General features: G+C 36.4%; 2 protein-coding genes across 2 annotated transcripts; both read right to left on the reverse strand.

Moving 5' to 3' along the window:
* Positions 1 to 692: 692 nt before the first annotated feature.
* LOC147000663 (olfactory receptor 5AC1-like) lies at positions 693 to 1,619 on the reverse strand. Its single transcript, XM_085832072.1, has one exon. It carries the CDS (start codon positions 1,617 to 1,619, stop codon positions 693 to 695), a length of 927 nt encoding a protein of 308 aa, XP_085688198.1.
* Positions 1,620 to 18,115: 16,496 nt separating this feature from the next.
* LOC110287637 (olfactory receptor 5AC1-like) lies at positions 18,116 to 19,036 on the reverse strand. Its single transcript, XM_021154200.1, has one exon. The coding sequence runs from the start codon at positions 19,034 to 19,036 to the stop codon at positions 18,116 to 18,118; it is 921 nt and encodes a 306-aa protein (XP_021009859.1).

The following is a 19,036-nucleotide window of genomic DNA, read 5'->3' on the forward strand; positions in this document are numbered from 1 at the left end:
TCCAAACACTGACACCATTGCACACACTAGCTAGATTTTGCTGAAAGGACCCAGATATAGCTGTCTCTTGTAAGACTATGCCGGGGCCTAGCAAACACAGAAGTGGATGCTCATAGTCAGCTATTGGATGGATCACAGGGCTCTCAATGGAAGAGCTAGAGAAAGTACCCAAGGAGCTAAAGGGATCTGCAACCCTATAGGTGGAACAACATTATGAACTTACTAGTACCCATGAGCTCTTGACCCTAGCTGCATATGTATCAAAAGATAGCCTAGTTGGCCATCACTCTAAAGAGAGGCCCATTGGACTTGCAAACATTATATTCCCCAGTACAGGGGAATGCCAGGCCCAAAAAGTGGAAGTGGGTGGTTAGGGGAGTGGGCGTGAGGGTATGGGGGACTTAAGGAATAGCATTAGAAATGTAAATGAGGAAAATACCCAATAAAATATTTAAAAAAAAAAAAAAGAAAAGCTAAGGTGTTTATGAACTGTGCTACCAGAACGTCACTGAACCCATATGATAAGAATTACTAGTGTATCAGACATAAAATTCAAAGCTGGACATACCCAGAAGAGGATACTGACCCTCCAGTATAATGTCACTTCTTAGGACCTATTTTTTTTTCTATTAATGTTTCGTCTTATTTTTATAAAATTGTGAGGGAGACACATCTAAAAAGTTGTACAATTATCAGGTATTCTTCATTACTCTTCTAAAAGCACTTATAACCTCTTTGTTTCTCAGACTGTAAACAAATGGGTTGAGCAGAGGAATTATGACTGTATAAAACAAAGAAAGCATTTTCTCTTTGTCTCCCACAGGCCCAGACCCAGGACAAACATAAATGAGAAAAAGAGTTCCATAGAACAAAGAGACAGAGAGTAGATGGGCACTGCATGTGGAGAAGGCTTTGCTTCTACCCTTATCAGACTTCTTTCTCAGGATGGCAAAGAGGACACGGATATATGAAACCAAGACAGTTACAAAGGTGAAGACTTGTATAGAAGTTGCAAGGATTAAAAGCACAAACACGTTAATTGTTGGATCAATGCAAGAAATGTTGAAAAGTTGTAAAATTTCACAATAGTAATATTGTATAATGTTGGATCTGCAGAAAGTCAGTCTAAGTAACAAACCCACATGAATTGCCAAGTGTAGAAAACCAAGTAAGTATGCCACGGCTATAAACTGAGTACAGAGTCTATTAGACATCAACACTGGATAAAGCAAGGGGTTACAAATGGCCAGATAGCGGTCATAGGCCATCACAGATAGGAGAAAGCATTCCGTGGTTGCACTGGAACCCATAAAATAAAATTGAACAAAGCACTCAACTAGGGTTATCTCATGATTTGTAGATAAAAAGTTGAGAATCAATTTGGGAGTCACAGAGGATGTAGTGCATGAGTCAGCAAATGCCAGGCTGCTGAGGAATAAGTACATAGGGGTGTGGAGGTGAGAGTCCTTCCAGATGAGAGCAATCAGTCCGAGATTTCCCACCATGGTGATGAGGTAGATGACAAGGAACAGTGGGAACAGGGCAGCCTTTAGCGTGGGATGGTCGGTGAGTCCCATGAGGATAAACTCAGTGACCAGAGTGTGGTTTCCTTCTGCCATGGCTGAGCTCCACAATCACTAAAATGAAAGAATCAGGAAAGACAGTTCCAGAAAAATTATAAAAATGTTGTTATCACTGTCACTATCCCAAACGGATGTTTCTAATCCCAAACTCTAAAATTTTGGTATTTATCTACAATGCATCGAAACTTTCATCAATAAAAAAAATTAAACTATAATACACCTGAAGTAATATGTACACTTGGTGGAAATTCTTTTAAATCTTACAAATGCAATACACGTTTGCAGCATTTAGAACTGAATAACTTGTTAAAACTCAAGTGAATAGAACAGATTGCTGTACCAAGAGTATAAACAGTAAGATTAGTTGAGTGTGTCTCAACTGATATTGAACTGAGGTTTAAAGATTTTATAACCAAGATACAAAGACATTTAATAATAAAGAAGTGTGCTAGGCATTGGAACAGATCTCAGATTGTAAATAAAGGGAATTTTAAAAACAAATACATGTTTTTATAATGTAGGAAATCGTAAATGGTGCGGTAGGTTATGTTGTCACTGTCAACTACTCATCTGGAAATATGTAAGAATAGATTCTTACTATAAACACTGCATATACCTAGATGAAAATAAAAAAACATAAACAAACACACACACCCCTACTCATGTATGTGAGTAGCATAAATTAAAATTAGTCAAAGTGCTCGCTGATGACTAAGGTGAGGAAACTGATGCTTTCCTGTATTGCTTGTAGAATACTAATTGCAGCTGCCTTTGAGAAAGCAACTTTACACAATCCAACTTACTTGAATTACATATATATTTATTAGCCAGCCTACCGTTCTTTTAGTTATATTCTGGAAATATAAACAACACTGGACAGAAAAAGATACACTAATAGTAAACAATTGATTTCTAGCTAAGGTACAATAAATAGAAACAGGTGAACATGTCATGGTGCATTAAAAAAAGTTAGTCACAAAAAGAATTATTATCAATTGAATTGAAAATTATCACAATGTATACTATTTCAGAAGACCAAAATATATGGAAGTAAAAATAATTCTGATCACATTGCAGCCAAATAAGCTATAATTTTAAATAATCTCTTAATTTAAAAATGGATATAATACAATAAATTAATAATTCTGATTTTGCTGCTATGTGGTAGAGCCTTGACTGAGGGAAATAGGTGAGAAAGAGAAGGATAAGTCAACTAGAATTTCATAAGCACTAACTCATATAAATAATAATTGTACACAGCACTGTATCTATGTGTGTATGTTCACTCAATATAAATATTTTAAGGGGTGGGTGGAGAATTGCCGAGAACATATTAGTAAGACTTGAGAACAGCAAAGTCCTGGTGTTATATTTTTATATAAATTATTCTACTTATTTATGTTTCAAATCTTGCCTTTTTTCCCAGACCAACCTTCACTTGCTTACACCACCCCCCCTCCATTTCGCCTCTAAGAGGTTGCTCCCTAACCCACCCAACCACTCCCACCTCACCCCTCTAGCATCCCCCTTCTCTGGGGCATCAAGCCTCCACAAGACCAAGCATATCCACTCCCACTAAGGACAGACAAGGCAGTTCTCTGCTACATATACAATAGAAGATTTTTTTTGTAATGTAAAAATTAGAAGTATAATTTGAGTTTTTGTGCATTAAATTAAATAAATTACAGAAATAATATTCAGGGAAATTGTCATAGTCCTTTAGATTGTATAGGTAAGAAAATTTTCAGCATTGGTAATACATACATTTGTATTAAACTTACCTATAATTATATTCATAGGGATCATGAAAAAAGATTTTAGATATCTCTTAATTTTAATAATGTTATTAATATTTCTTCTGTGTGTATCTGCTTGAAATATATAATTTATATATTTTAGATTGTATGAATAAGCAGATATTTCTGACATTTTGAAATTTCTGAAAGAAGTTCAAATTTTTATATGAAAATTTTTAAATAAAATGAATAAATAAAAGCAAAAGAATTGTTATATTTTCAAATATCAAGATATTTATGTGTGCTAAAAGGTTCAGAAAGTTTCTTTCATGTAATTTTAAAATAAATAGAAGTTTATTTCTCAGAAATGATTATCCACTTAAGGAAAGATTTTGAACTGTTATTCTATTAACAAAAAAATAGATAAATAACAAAACTTTTGAGAATTATTACTTGTAAGTACAGAGTTGTAAATATTGCATGAGACAGACTATATGATACAAATTTCAATCCCTAAGATATTTATCCAGATATAACTATTCCAAGTGACTTAATATGTATAATTGACCTTAGAATTAATAATCTTTAACTAAATAGTCAAATAATATAATAATAATTGTGTAACCTAATAGTTGCATAATACACTGGGAGACAAGAGGGATCTGTGGAGCTTGCTTTCTGCATCTTCATTTCCATTCTCATGATTCTACAAATTTGAAGAAATTTTATGCCTCTCAACCACAAATTTCATAAGACAGATTTTTTTTATCATTCAGAAAAATTACAAATAAGTGGAGATTTGCAGGATAACCATGTCTTAATTAAGAAAACTTTTCAGACTATAAATTTTTCCTTGGAAACCTTGAATTTTCAAGTCATTACTCAATTTTTGCTTTTGTTTTGTGAATCAGTGGAAACCATCTCAGTAATGGTGTTACTAATGCTGTAAAACTCCCATTGAAACATATTTTCAAACTGTCATTTGTCTGTGCCTGCCCTGTCCCCTTTGCAGTTGGTAATTTCTTACAAAATCTTCTATGACATTTAATTTATGAAAATCATTTTGTACATTTACAAATTACAAAGGTAAACAAACAATAATCTCAAAGCCTGCTTTCTCACCCAATTCCTGTAAAACAGTGGGAAACTGGAAATGTACTATTTATTTTCTGCAACATGTATAAAATAAATGGGGGGAAATGGTATTATCTGTGAGCCAGGTTCCATCTAGAAACTCCAAAATGAAAAGGTTTGGCATTTTATCTTCCATTACAAACAGATTCTTTAAATCATCTTCAAATTCTCTCAAGTTCCCAAGCCAGTCCCAGCAGAATAAAGTCAAAGTTGTTCCAGTGGGCATTGAGAACAAATCTTTACATCGTGCACATAACTAGTTATAATAAAAATGCATTGGGTTATCAGAGTTCACAGGGGAAATGGTTTTACAAAATCACTAAGCAAAACTTGTAAAAAGATTATTTTCATTCCTCTTAGTCACAGCTACCTAGTTAACTTGATATTAATTTGGAAGTTCCAAAGATACCTTAGAGAACACACATCCAAATCTGTGACCATCTTTCCATATTTTCCCTCCAACCCCAATGTTCTTCCAGTGTTCTGAGTCCAGAAACAGGGCTATCAAACAAACTGATATGCAAGCCATAAGCCATTCTTGAAATACTGTAAGCTTGGCACCGTTCTTTCAATAATGTACAAAGCATCTTAGTTTGAATTTTTATATGCAGATTTTTCTATCATCACAATTCACTTCAGAATCAATTTTCACTATGAAAAGCAGTGAAAATTAGCAGTAATTTTCACTATGTAGACATATACATTATTCTCTTACAACAATTCTTGTAACTGAGACATCCAGTTCTCACAAGAATGGCCTTCATAAAATTCACGTATCTTTACCAACACCCAGAATATATATCATTCTACTCACTTAAAATGTATAACTTTCTGTGAAGATAAGACTATAGATACATTAATAAGCTAAATTAGCCTCATTAAAATGAGAAGGAGCTAGAGAAAGGACACAAGGAGTTGAAGGGGTTTGCAGCCCCATAAGAGGAACAACAATACGAACTAACCAGTACCCTCAGAGATCCCAGGGACTAAACCACCAACCAAAGAGTACACATGGTGGGACCCATGGCTCCAGCTGCATATGTAGCAGAGGATGGCCTTGTCGGCCATCAATGGGAGGAGAGGCCCTAGGTCCTGTGAAGGTTCTATGTCCCAGTATAGGGGAATGCCAGGGCCTGGAAGCAGGAGTGGATGGGTTGGTGAGCATGGGAAGTGGGGGAAAAGATAGGGGATTTTCGGAGGGGAAACTGGGAAAGGTGATAACATTTGTAATGTAAATAAAGAAAATATCTAATAAAAAGATGAAAATCATAACTAATGATGTTATATAGTCAAAATGCTTTGGTCATTGTGTGTACAAGTTATTGACTATAACATTAACTGCATGTTTAATCAATCCTAATGTCTTAGTTGATTGACAGAGTGAGACTTTATTTCTCTGCCTAGAGTGTCTTATACATAATATCTAATTAGAAAAAAATCTAACTACACTTGATATTCATAATGTACACTGACACAGCCACAGCCACTAGAAGTGGAGAGAGTCATGAAGCCAGGACAGCTGTGGACAGCGTCCCAGAAAGGCTGGGCTGATGCTGCAATCACTGTCCTTCTCTCTCTACCCGTTGGGTTCTGGCCTCTGCATGCTGCATTCTTTGGGACTTTGTGCACTATGTTTCATTTTATGTCTTTTCCTGAGAAAATTATGTCTGAGGAATATTCTTGGGGTGACTGCTACTGAGCAAATTCAAAAAGTACATTTGGTACAGGGTAAATGGAGACAACTGACAAACTCTCACAGGCCACGAGAAAAGGTTACAGGTTCAAGGCTTCTTTTTATTATAGCTTAGAGTTCTCTGAAAATGTAGTTTAAAGATAAGGGGCTATACAGAGTACATCCCTGGAAGAACAGAGTTCAGTAATTAAGATATATTGACTAAAATGAAAATTTTCCTACTTTACAGCATAGATGATGAAAAACACAATAAAAGGAGCTAGATATCAGTATTTAGTATTCATATAAAGACCAGTTCAGATATTTTTTATTGAAGCCTAAAATCAGTCATATAATGTCATATGATGAATGTGCTTGCTTTGAAGGAGGAATTTTTTAGATTTTTTAAGTTGTAGTTATATGACTAATAATAAAAATAAAACTGCTCTGTTTGTATTTTGTAATTGGTGACTGAACTTGTAACATGTAATGAAAAATTCAATCACATAAGCTGTACTTCTTGGATAATCGTTAGACTGACTGTGCTGTGAAACCTGTATAGTCTGCATAGACTGTGCTGTGAAACCTGTATAGTCTGCATAGACTGTGCTGTGAAACCTGTATAGTATGACTGACCTGCTAGTCAGTCAGAGCTGCAGAAGTGGTCAGATTGCTAGTGAGCCCAAAACAGCCCCTGGCAATACACTTCTTTCTGTTTATTCAAGGCAGCTCCACACCTGACTTCCTTCAATGCAGTAGCCTCATCTGAGTCAAGCTATCTGGAGAAATACCACAATGTCGGGTGTCAGAAATCATCCCACAAATCATAAGAACACCGATCTCAATTAAGCAAGAATGGTTTATTGAGAGCATACCCCAAGACTAATCAATTAGGGTAACAGAGGACTCAGGAGCCAAACTGTGATGCTTGCCTGTTCTTAGAGAAGGCTTTTCATTGGAAAAAACAAGTGTAGAAGTTCAGAAGGCAAAGGGAGGAAGTGTATTACATTTTGGCTAACCAGAAAAGTATTATCAGCTGACTTTTAAGGTAATTGGTCCTAAGTGAGGTAACTGAGGTGACAGTTAGGGGTGTTCCAGAATATTGAGTTAACAGAGCATGAGTATTACAGTGATAGCGTTATGACCTTTTAGGAGAATTTTTTTCAGTGTCAGCTATGGCTAATTTTTCAGTGTCAGCTATGTATAATTATTTCTGGGAAGTGGAGTCTGAGAACCTGAACTTAATTTCACCTTATGAGCAAAATAAAGACTACATACAATGGTTACAGTTGTGTTAAAAGGGGCAAGCCTCAACAAACAGAAGATTCTAAGTATGACCTGAGTTTCTGCAAAATATCAATGAGATGTATCATTCTCAAACCAAAGCTACATCAACATTGTGTTTCTAGAAAGGAAGGTCACAAGCTTTGGTGATCAGTTCATGGGGCAGATTATTCTGTCATGTTGTTGTTGCTGTTTGTTTGTTTGTTTGTTTGTTTTCCATTCTCAGTCATCTTTCCACTGTTCACATAAGATCCTCTGAACGTCTTCTGAATACAGTCCAATAGACTTTTCCATTCATAGCCATCTATTCACAAAAAGAGAAGATCTATAGATGACATTATAATTTTCTCCAATATTAGCTGTTGCAATTTTTTTGATTACTGTATTAGTTTCTTGTGTGGCTCTGGTCAATGTCTGACAGAACAACCTTAAAGGAGGAAAGATTGGTTTAGTCTCAGGATTTCACAGAGCGTTCCATCCATCATAGCAAGGAAGGCAGGAGGAGTGGATCTGTTCATAGCAGTGGGAATGTGAAATGGCAGCTGTTCATTTCCTTAGCTTTTGTCATTTGGGGAATTAAAATATAATTACATTTCTCCCTTCCCTTCCCTTTCCTCCCTCTAAGACCTCTTGTATACCTCTCCTCACAATCCTTCAAATTCACAGGCTCTCTTTTTATTAATTGTTATTATGTGCGTATGTATATGTATAAGTATACATATTTGCCTGTAAATTTCTAAATATAAACTGTTCATTTCATCTAATATAACTCATATGTGTGTTTTCCAATTTCACATTGCATAGTCAATTTGTGTGCTCCTCCCTGGGAAGTATCACATCTACAGCTCCCCTACTGTTCTTTGTGTGTGTTTTCTTTTTCTTACAATCTACAGAGGACAGAATGATAGAGTCCTCCCACTATTTAACATATACGCAAAATAAGAAAAAATACATAGAGAAGTATATATTACTTGATCACAGTTAACAGAGTTTAAATTACTAAAATTCTCAATCTTCCTCTTAATAAAAATGTGCAGATATGTACGCTGAAAACTATAATGATAAGATGAAATTATTAACCCAAATTGTTGGCAGTTATTGTCTGGATGAACGCAAGAGACTAGAACAAAAGAACAGAGAAGAAAACAATCAAAGTACTATCCAATATATTATATGAGTAAAGTATGTATTTATACTTATTATGTGAATATAAACATGCATGTTCTTATAAATAATATGAATTGTAAATTGTGTGTGTATGTGTGTATGTATGTAAATGTTTATGTTTATGGGTGTACCTGTTTGTTAATGTGTGTGCTTACATCATTGTGTATTCATGTGGGAGCTGAGAAATCAATCTCAAATGTCTTTCCTTAAGCATTCTCCACCATGGTTTTGGTTGGTTGGTTGGTTGGTTGGTTGGTTGGTTGGTTGGTTGGTTGGTTGGGTTGAGTTGGGTTTTATATTTTAAGGATTTCTTTTCTGGTCAGAGTAACTCACTGGCCTGAAGCTCACTAAATTGGGTAGGCTGAATAAGTAGTGAGACACAGCAAAGAAATAGCTAATAACTATTAACAATTTGATTTAAACTGACTATTCCCTTAAATTTTTGTAACTATCTCTGAGTAACAAAATTAACTAATTTTCACTACAAAATCTCTGTTTTAACACTCCACAGGGAAATCCATAATCCTTGGGTAGTGGCATTCCAGTGACTTTTTGTTTTTATGTACCGGATGATTCATAGTGTCCAGCATGTTTTCCTGATGCTATTTGACACATAGATATATTTTCAGTGAATTTCCTCTCCAAGTGTTTGTTCTGGTCAGGAAAATGTTTCCTTTTACCTATGAGTTCAAGGTTATTCCCCACTTTGTGTCTTATAATGTTTAGTGTATACATTTTTATGTTATTTGATTCACTTAAACTTGAGTTTTGTTCACAGTGATAAATATTGATTTATTTGAATTGTTCTACATGCAGATATCCAGTTAGACCAAAATCTTTTGTTGAAGATGCTTTCTTTTTTCCCCATGTTATGATTTTAGCTTCTTTGTCAAAAATTGAGAGTCCCTAGGTATGTGGGTTTACTTCTGAGTCTTCTACTCAATTTCATTGATAAACCTGTCTGCTTCTATACCAATACCATGCAGTTTTTATTACCATTGCCTTGTAGTACAGCTTGAGATGAGAGAGAGTAATTGCTTCAGAAATTTTTCTATTATTCAGGATTGTTTTAGGTATCCTATTCCTTTCCAACCTCACGCATGAAGTTGAAAATTGCTCTTTCAAGTTCTGTAAAAAACTTGCACTGAAGGTTTAATGGGAATTGCATTAAATCTGTAGATTGCTTTTGGGAACATGACTATTTTCACTATGTTAATTCTACCAATTCATGAGCATGGGAAAACTTGCATCTTCTGATATCTTCTTCAACTTCTTACCTCAGAAACTTGAAGTTCTTGTCATACCAATCTGTAACTTGCTTGGTCAGAGTTACACCAGAATATTTTATATTATTTGTGCATTTTATGAAAGGTGATATTTCCCTAATTTCTTTCTTAGACCATTTATCTTCAATGTACTAATGTGGGTGCCCTTGTATTGGGGCATAGCATTTCCGAATTGAGACATCATCTTGGTGGATTTTTCCTTTAATGAGAATGAAGTATCCTTTTTCCATCTCTTTTGATTGCTTTTAGTTGAAAGTCTATTTTATTAGATATTAAATACTAGAATGGCTACTCCACCTTGTTTCTTGGGTCCATTTGCTTGGAAAACTTTTTTCTAGCCCTTTACTCTTAGGTAATATCTTTCTTTGTTGCTGAGGTGTGTTTCTTTTTTTATTTCTTTTGATTAGATATTTTCTTTATTTACAATTCAAATGTTTTCCCCTGTCCAGGTTTCCCCTTTCGAACCCCCCTATCCCATTCCCCTCCCCCTTCCTCTATGATGGTGCTCTTCCACCCACCCTATCTCATCCTCCTGCCCTGGAAGTCCCCTGCACTGGGGCAGAGAATTCCTCAGGCCCAAGGGGCTATTGTACTGGCTATTTTTGTGTCAACTTGACACAGCTGGAGTTATCACAGAGAAAGGAGCTTCAGTTGAGGAAATGCCTCCATGAGATCCAACTGTAAGGCATTTTCTCAATTAGTGATCAAGGGGGAAAGGCCCCTTGTGGGTGGGATCATCCCTGGGCTGGTAGTCTTGGGTTCTATAAGAGAGTAGGCTGAGCAAGCCAGAGGAGGCAAGCCAGTAAAGAACATCCCTCCATGGCCTCTGCATCAGCTCCTGCTCCCTGACCTGTTTGAGTTCCAGTCCTGACTTCCTTTGGTGATGAACAGCAGCATGGAAGTGTAAGCCGAATAAACCCTTTCCTCCCCAACTTGCTTCTTGGTCATGATGTTTGTGCAGGAATAGAAACCCTGACTAAGACAGCTCTCCTCCCACTGATGTCCATCAAGACCATCCTCTGTCACATATGTGTCCAGTGCCATGGGTCTCCCCATGTGTACTCTTTAGTTTTTGGTACAGTCCCAAGGAGCTCCAAGGGTACTGGCTTGTTGAAAGTTTTGCTCCCTCCATGGGGCTGCAAACTCACTCAGCTCCTCCAGTCCCTTCTACAATTCCTCCATTGGAGACCCCCAAGCTCAGTTCAATGGTTGGCTATGAGCTTCTACCTACGCATGTCAGACGCTGGCAGAGCCTCTCAGGAGAAAGCCATATATGATAGATCCTGTTATGTTCCACATTCTTTTGTTTGTTTGTTTGTTTGTTTGGGGGTTTTTTGTTATCTTTTGTTGTTGTTTTCGTTTTGTTTTGTTTTCTATGCGTTTTTGCTATTTTTATTAGATATTTCCTTTATTTACATTTCAAATGCTATCTCAAATGTTCCCTATAAACTCCCCCCACCCTGCTCCCCTACCCACTCACTCCCACTTCTTGGCCCTGGCGTATCCCTATACTGGGGCATATAAAGTTTGCAAGACCTAGCGGCCTCTCTTCCCAATGATGGCCAACTAGGCCATCTTCTGCTACATATGCAGCTAGAGACATAAGCTCTGGTGGTAATAGTTAGTTAATATTGTTGTTCCACCTATAGGGTTGCAGACCCCTTCAGCTCCTTGGGTACTTTCTCTAGCTCCTCCATTAGGGGCCCTGTGTTCCACCCAATAGATGACTGTGAGTATCCACTTCTGTATTTTCCAGGCACTAGCATAGCCTCATGCACGACAGCTATAACAGGGTCCCTTCAGCAAACTCTTGCTGGCATATGCAATAGTGTCTGCATTTGGTGGCTGATTATGGAATGGATGCCCGGGGAAGGGTAGTCTCTGGATGGTCAATCCTTTCAACTTAGCTCCAAACTTTGTCTCTGTAACTCCTTCCATGGGTTTTTTGTTCCCTATAAATCCTAAATCTGATAGGGGACTAATATCCAATATATACAAAGAGCTCAAGAAGCTGGACACCAGAAATTCAAATAACTCCATTGAAAAATGGGGTACAGAGCTAAACAAAGAATTCTCAATTGAGGAATACCGAAGGGCTGAGAAGCACCTGAAAATTTCATCAGGAAAATGCAAATTAAAACAGCCTTGAGATTCCCACCTCACATCAGTCAGAATGACTATGATCAAAAATTCAGGTGACAGCCAATGCTGACAAGGATGTGGAGAAAGAGGAAGACTCCTCCATTGCTGGTGGGATTGCAAGCTTGTACAACCACTCTGGAAGTCAGTCTGGCAGTTCCTCAGAAAATTGGACATTGTTCTACTGGAGGATCCAGCAATACCTCTCCTGGACATATACCCAGAAAATATTCCAACTGGTAATAAGGACACATGTTCCACTATGTTCATAGCAGCCTTATTATTATAATAGCCAGAAGCTGGAAAGAACCCAGATGTCCCTCAACAAAGAAATGGATACAGAAAATGTGGTACATTTACACAATGGACTACTACTCAGCAATTAAAAACAATGAATTTATGAAAGTCTTGGGCAAATGGATGTATCTGGAGGATATCATCCTGAGTGAGGTAACCCAATCACAAAAGAAGTCACTTGATATGCACTCACAGAAACTTAGAATACCCAAGATACATTTTGCAAAGCACAAGAAAATCTAGAAGAAGGAAGACCAAAGTGTGGATACTTCATTCCTCCTTAGAATAGGGAACAGAATAAGTTCCACATTTTTAACCTGAGTGTTTCTATTGGGGGAATTGAGTCCATTAATATTGAGAGATATCAATGGCCAGTGATTGTTATTTCCTGTTGTATTGATAATAAGGGTGTCAGTGTGAGTGTGTGTGTGTGTGTGCCTTCTTTTGTTTCTTCTGGTATGGGATTATCAATTTCTTGTATTTTCTTGGGTATCATTACCTTCTTTTTGGTGAGTTTCCTTTGAAGTATCCTCTGTAGAGCTGTATTAGTCAAAAGATGTTTAAATTTGGTTTTGTGGTGGAATATCTTGTTTTCTCAGTCTTTAGTAAATGAAAATTTTTCTGAGTATAGTAGTCTGAGCTGGCATCTGTGATCTCTTAGAGGTTGTAAGACATCTGCCTGGGCTTTCCGTCTTTTAAAACCTCTGTTCAGAAGTCTGGTATAATTCTACTAGGTCTGCCTGTATATGTTATTTTTCTTTTATTACTTGTAGCTTTTAATATTTTCTCTTTGATCTGTACCTTTATATTTTGATTATTATGTGGTGGGAGATTTTCTTCTTTGGTCCACTCTATTTGGTGTTCTATGAGCTTCTTACATGTCTATAAGGTATCTCTTTCTTTGGGTTAGGGACATTTTCTTCTATGATTTAGTTGAAGATATTTTCTGGGCCTTTGAATTGGGAGTTGTCACCTTCTATTCCCACTATTTTTCAGTTTTGCCTTTTCATGGTGCCCCAAACTTCCTGGATGTCTTGTGTTGGGATCTTTTTAGCTTTAGCATTATTCTTTTTGACAAATGTATCAATTTCTTCTATTATATCTTCTATTGTGTAGACTTGAGATTCTCTCTTCCATCTCTTGTATTCTGTTGGTGATGCTTGTGTCTGTAGTTCTTGTTCTCTTTTCTAGGTTTTTCATTTCCAGTATTCCCTCAATATATGCTTTCTTTATTGCCTCTATTTCTATTTTCAGGTCTTAAACCTTTTTTTTTTTTTTTTTTGGATTTCCTTCACCGGTTTGATTGTATTTCCTGTATTTATTTAAGGGATTTATTCATTTTCCTTTGAAAGTCCTCTACCATCTTCAAAACATTAGATTTAAGTTCATATTGTCTTGTGATTCAGTTAGGTTAGTATACTCAAGGCTGCTCTTGTAGGATTTCTGGGTTCAGGTGGTGCCCTATTGCCCTAGCTTTTGTTGTTTTATTTTCATGCTTGCCTCTAGCCATTTTGTTGTCTCTAGTGTTAGGGGCCTGGTTTTTCCTGATTTTAGCAGGCCTCTGGGGGTGCAGGTAGAGCTGGTAGTCCCTAATGTTAACAGGCCTCTAGAACTGAAGGTTGAGCTGGCTGTCCCTGGTAGTGTCAGGCTTCCAGTGATGAATGAAAAGCTGGTAGTCTATGTTGCCTTCAGGCTGCTGGTTGTCCCTGGTGACAGAAGACCTCCAGGGATGCAGGTAGTGCTCGTCCCTGAGGCCTCTGTTTGTCCTGGACAGCAGCAGTCCTCTATGGATGTAGGTGGAATTGTGGCCTCTGAAATGGAGTGCAGAGGGGCAGAGCAGAGCTCACCACTACTCAGTTTGCCCAGGGGGGCCAGCAGGCAAAGAATTGTGATAGGGGTCTCATCTGGTGGTCCCTGAGAGCTGTAGATAATCTGGGATTGTTGTTAAAGATATGGGCCAGAAGATGGATTGCAGAGAGCACAGGTCAAACCTCAGGGCTGCTGGACTTGATGGGGACATAGCAGAAAGGGTTTGGGGAATGAGGAGCTCACCTGATTGGCCTTGGCAGCAGCAGGCCTCCAGGGATGCAGGGAGAGCAGTGGTCTGAGAAATGGGGTACAGAAGGGGCGGGGGAAGCTAGCTGCTGCAGAATTTGCCCAGAGGGGTCAAAAGGGAGGAAATTGCTGTAGGCAATTCATCTGGTGGTGGCTAAAGGCTGCAGTTATCTGGGATTTTTGTTAGAGGTATGGAGTAGAAGACGGAACACAGAGGGAACAAGACAGACCTCAAGGCTTCTGGACTTGGCTTTCTCATTTCTCTAAAGGAGTGGGAAGTATAAAGAAAACTAACAATCATGTGTCACATAGAATATCCATATGTGTTTGCTTTTATGTCTTTCATGGCCATATACTATGCAATATGATATTATGTCTTTTTTAAAAAACAATATTTCACCTTTTCTAATATATATTCCAATCTGCTTGTATTCATTAGGAACATTTTAATAGCTTTTGAGATAGTAATATTTTCTTATTTACATTAGTTAATAGATCATTTATATTCTATTTACTATTGTACACTTTTCTTCTTTAATACAGACTTTAAATAATTCCATACAAATAAACCTACAAAAGAGTTTTCAAAACAAAAAAAAATTTAAAAAACCAGCAGCAAGTCACATCTCGTCACTCTTCATAGAGCATACCTCTCTCTCTCTCTATATATATATATATATATATCCTTTTTTGTTCATTTTCCAATACAATGCCAGAAGTCACTTTCTACTGGAGATATAATATTCCACATCCCAATAAACAGAGTAAGTTTAAAAGTCTAGCACCGTTCCTGGCATTTCATCTGGTTATACCAATGTAAGCACAGCAACATAAAACTTTAATGGCAGTTTTTATTTGTGTTAGTAATTAGCGCCTGATTATTTTTCAAACTACTAAGCAATTGAGTGTCATATTGTTGACAATAAGCTTTATGTGTTATGTAGTTGTCTCAGCTACAACCACCTGTATGTTATCATGTTAATTCTTCAAGTAGCACACAGGGGATTTCATTAGCCAGCCCAATATCAAAAATATCAATTCTTTCTTTCTTTCTCTCTTTCTCTCTCTCTCTCTCTCTCTTTCTTTCTCTCTTTCTTTCTTTCCTTTCTCTCTCTCTCTCTCTCTCTCTCTCTCTCTCTCTCTCTCTCTCTCTCCTTCTCTCTCTCTTTTTCTCTCTCACTCTTTCTCTCTCTCTCTCTTTATTTCGTTCTTTCTTTCTGTGTTCACTCTCTTGCCACCATCTAATCCCAACCCATTAATCAATTGAAATTTCTCAAACTTAATTTCTGTGCAATTATTTCTCAAATTATAAATACTGGATTTTATAAAGTAAATGGCTCATTGAACAGACTACATGAAGAACTTATAGTAAAACAATTAAGGTGATACAGCACCAGTATTTGCCCCACACCTGTAACATTTTTAGTTCAATACCCACTAGAGCTCTGAATGAAAAAAATAGTAAATATATTGCAAACTTATAAAATTTCAAGGAAATTGTGTGAGAAATGCATAAAGATGATGGTTTAATTCAGGCAAAGACCTCTCTTTTATCTTCTCTTCTTTTCTTCTTTCTTCTCTTCTGTCATCTGTATTTCCCCGTCTCTTCTTTTCCTTCTCCCCTCTTCCTCCCTTCCTTCTTTTCTTCCTTCCTCCTTATTTATAGTTGTATCATCTAAGTTTTATATATAAGAATTCTTACCCATAATTCCTCTTATATAAGCCTCAACATCAAACCATTCTGGGATCATTATAAAAATATCTGTTCTCATTCTTATACCAGTTATTTAAGTATAGTAACATAATCAAACAAGATGTAAAGGAATCAAATAGTGCTTATTTAGTGAAGTATTTTACTCAGGCTTATTCCATTTTAAACAAGAATGTCAAATGAATGAACTAGAAACACTACAGAGACATTCCTAGGTCTTGGTCCCTGAATACTATCTGACTGATTGAATGAGCCCAAGGAAGATCAGAACTGGGGACTGACAAATTCTTACTTTAGGTAGCTTAACTATCACCTTGTATTCAGGAGTACTTAGCGTGCTTTCATATGTCAGCAAGTCAGTATTTCATAAAAAATACTGGTTAGAAAGTGAAAAACCTTGACTACTAAGTGGAACAATAGATCCATGAACATTTCCATCAAGTAATCACTTCAATTACATTCCAGTATAAGGGCTGTCTTGTGATGAGGCTGTGAGTATCCAAATGTCAGTTTCTTCAACTGAAAGGAACTGTTAACTAATTTCCATACAAGGCAGTCTAGAACAAGACATGGAACTTTATTAAAAATAAGGCAGGTAAAATTACATATTACCTGTGTGACTATAGAGACAAAAAAGAGTATATAAGTGTATATCATACACAAGAAAATATAAATGTCTCATGAGTTTATAAGTAACTAAAGGTATTTATAACAATACTTTGAAAATACCAATGGTAAAATGTAGAAAAAATTCACTAAGATAAAAATAAACATGTTATGGAAATTTTTACTTTAGTATTTGTAAAATAAATCACATAGGATATATAATATTGTGAAAGTTTCCTTTAATTGTAGATTGGATGTGCAAGACAATAAAATAAAATATTGTCACAGGCAGAATTTTTTCTTTGTTATTGGAAACCTAATTTAAAGAATCTGAAAGTTATAGTATTGAAGTTATACTTCTCTTTAAAGCATTTTTATCAAGAGGTATGTGATAAAATATATTTGTTTGATACCTAAATATTTAGCTAAACTACATGGCAAAGTTCTTGGAATTATTAAATTAACAACAACTAAATTGTCATATAAATACTCACAATTATGAAACTTTAATTCTCCTTTTTATAATTATTTTTTCTTAGTAAATGTTCCTGGAAAAGCTAGACTGAGTGAGGAATATGATTCTGTTGTTCACAGTTGATTCATTTAATTCTATGTAATATGAATAACATATAAAATCATGAGCCAAGATAACAACCACTAGTTGAGAGAGAACTCACTGCCACTTATCATCCTAGCAAGTTCTTATAATTCATGTATGTTCCTTTTTTCCTTACCTTCTATTCAAATATTGTTATCAGTGAAAATGGCAAACACAAGGCTGACTACTGACATTTATTTTACTATACCAAAATATAAATTTATATATTCTTGGATACATCACTACTTGCAATATCTATACAAATATATGTTGAGTTATAAGCATGAGTAATAATTTATTTTAATACTCTACCCTTTTAAAGTCATTCCAGTTGCTCCCAATATGCTACAATATTGCTTTTAGACTCTCTTAACATTTGTCCTAAAATTCTACATTTCTTGGGAATATATTTGACTAAGAGAAAGAGATTGAGATTTGTTTTCATTATTCTACAGAGGTCAAAAATCCAAAAAGCTATATTAACTTTCTGTGCTAGGGGCATTCAAGAAAATAACTTTGTATTCCTGTCTCAGTTGGGACCACATTTTATTATTATTTCTCATAATTTGTGAGTAGTATTTCCAATTACTCCTCATAAAATTGGAATTTCCTAAGAGACACTTAGTCTGTAGAAGCCAAGTGCTCAGGTGCAAAGGAACAAAAGATGCACTAACTGTGGGTTGCATTGCCAAACATTACAAGAAAACATGACGAGATGCACAGTGCCTTTAACAGGAACTCATGAGCTACTGGTGACCTGGAAGAAAAGATTCCAAGCCATAATTCTAGAGATTTCCCATCTCGCTTAAAGAAGGAAGAATTGGCCTGAAACTTATCTGGAAATAATTTATTTCATTTTTCTTCGCAGAGCAGATGTTACCTCTTTGTTTCTCAGACTGTATATAAAAGGATTTAGAAAGGGAATTATTATGGTGTAAAATAAAGAATACATTCTGTCCTTATCTTCACCTGATCCAGACCCAGCACGCACATACAAGAGGAAAATTGTACCATAGAACAGAGACACGGAGAGCAGGTGAGCACTGCAGGTGGAGAAGGCTTTGCGTCTGCCCCTCTCAGACTTTGTTTTCAGGATGGCAAAAATGACAGAGAAGTAGGAGACAATAATAGTCATAAAAGTAAAACCTTGTATCAAAGCTGAAAATATTAAAACCAGAAGGATGTTAATTGTAGGATCAGTGCAGGAAATTTTGAATAACTGCAAGATTTCACAGTAGAAATAGTGTATGATGTTGGACTTACAGAAATTTAATCTCACTAACAAGCCCACATGAATTGCTAAATGTAGAAAACCTATAATATATGAAACATATATAAATTTCATACAGAGGCTATTGGACATCATCACTGGATAAAGCAAAGGGTTGCATATGGCCACATAGCGGTCATAGGCCATCACTGACAGTAGGAAACATTCTGTTGTTGCACTGGAACCAAAGAAATAAAACTGGGTGAAGCACTCAACCAAGAACATTTTGTGATCCTTAGATAAAAAATTGACAAGCATCTTGGGAGTCACAGAAGATGAAGCACAGGCATCTGCAAAAGCTAAGCTTCCCAGGAATAAGTACATGGGAGTGTGGAGGTGAGGGTCCTTCCAGATGAGAGCAATCAGCCCAAGGTTGCCCACAATGGTGATGAGGTAGATGGTGAAGAAAACCAGGAAGAGGGGAACCTGCAACTCGGACCTCTCAGTGAGTCCTGTGAGAACAAACACTGCCACCACAGTCTGGTTTTCTGCTGTCAT

The sequence above is a fragment of the Mus caroli genome, unplaced genomic scaffold, assembly GCF_978045245.1.
Source record: "Mus caroli unplaced genomic scaffold, Mus_caroli_1 scaffold_17, whole genome shotgun sequence".
Lineage (NCBI taxonomy): Eukaryota > Metazoa > Chordata > Mammalia > Rodentia > Muridae > Mus > Mus caroli.

Bases quoted from the DNA above. Each gene is read 5' to 3' on its own strand.
- LOC147000663 (XM_085832072.1), bottom strand. From the start codon at position 1,619: ATGGCAGAAGGAAACCACACTCTGGTCACTGAGTTTATCCTCATGGGA.
- LOC110287637 (XM_021154200.1), bottom strand. From the start codon at position 19,036: ATGACAGCAGAAAACCAGACTGTGGTGGCAGTGTTTGTTCTCACAGGA.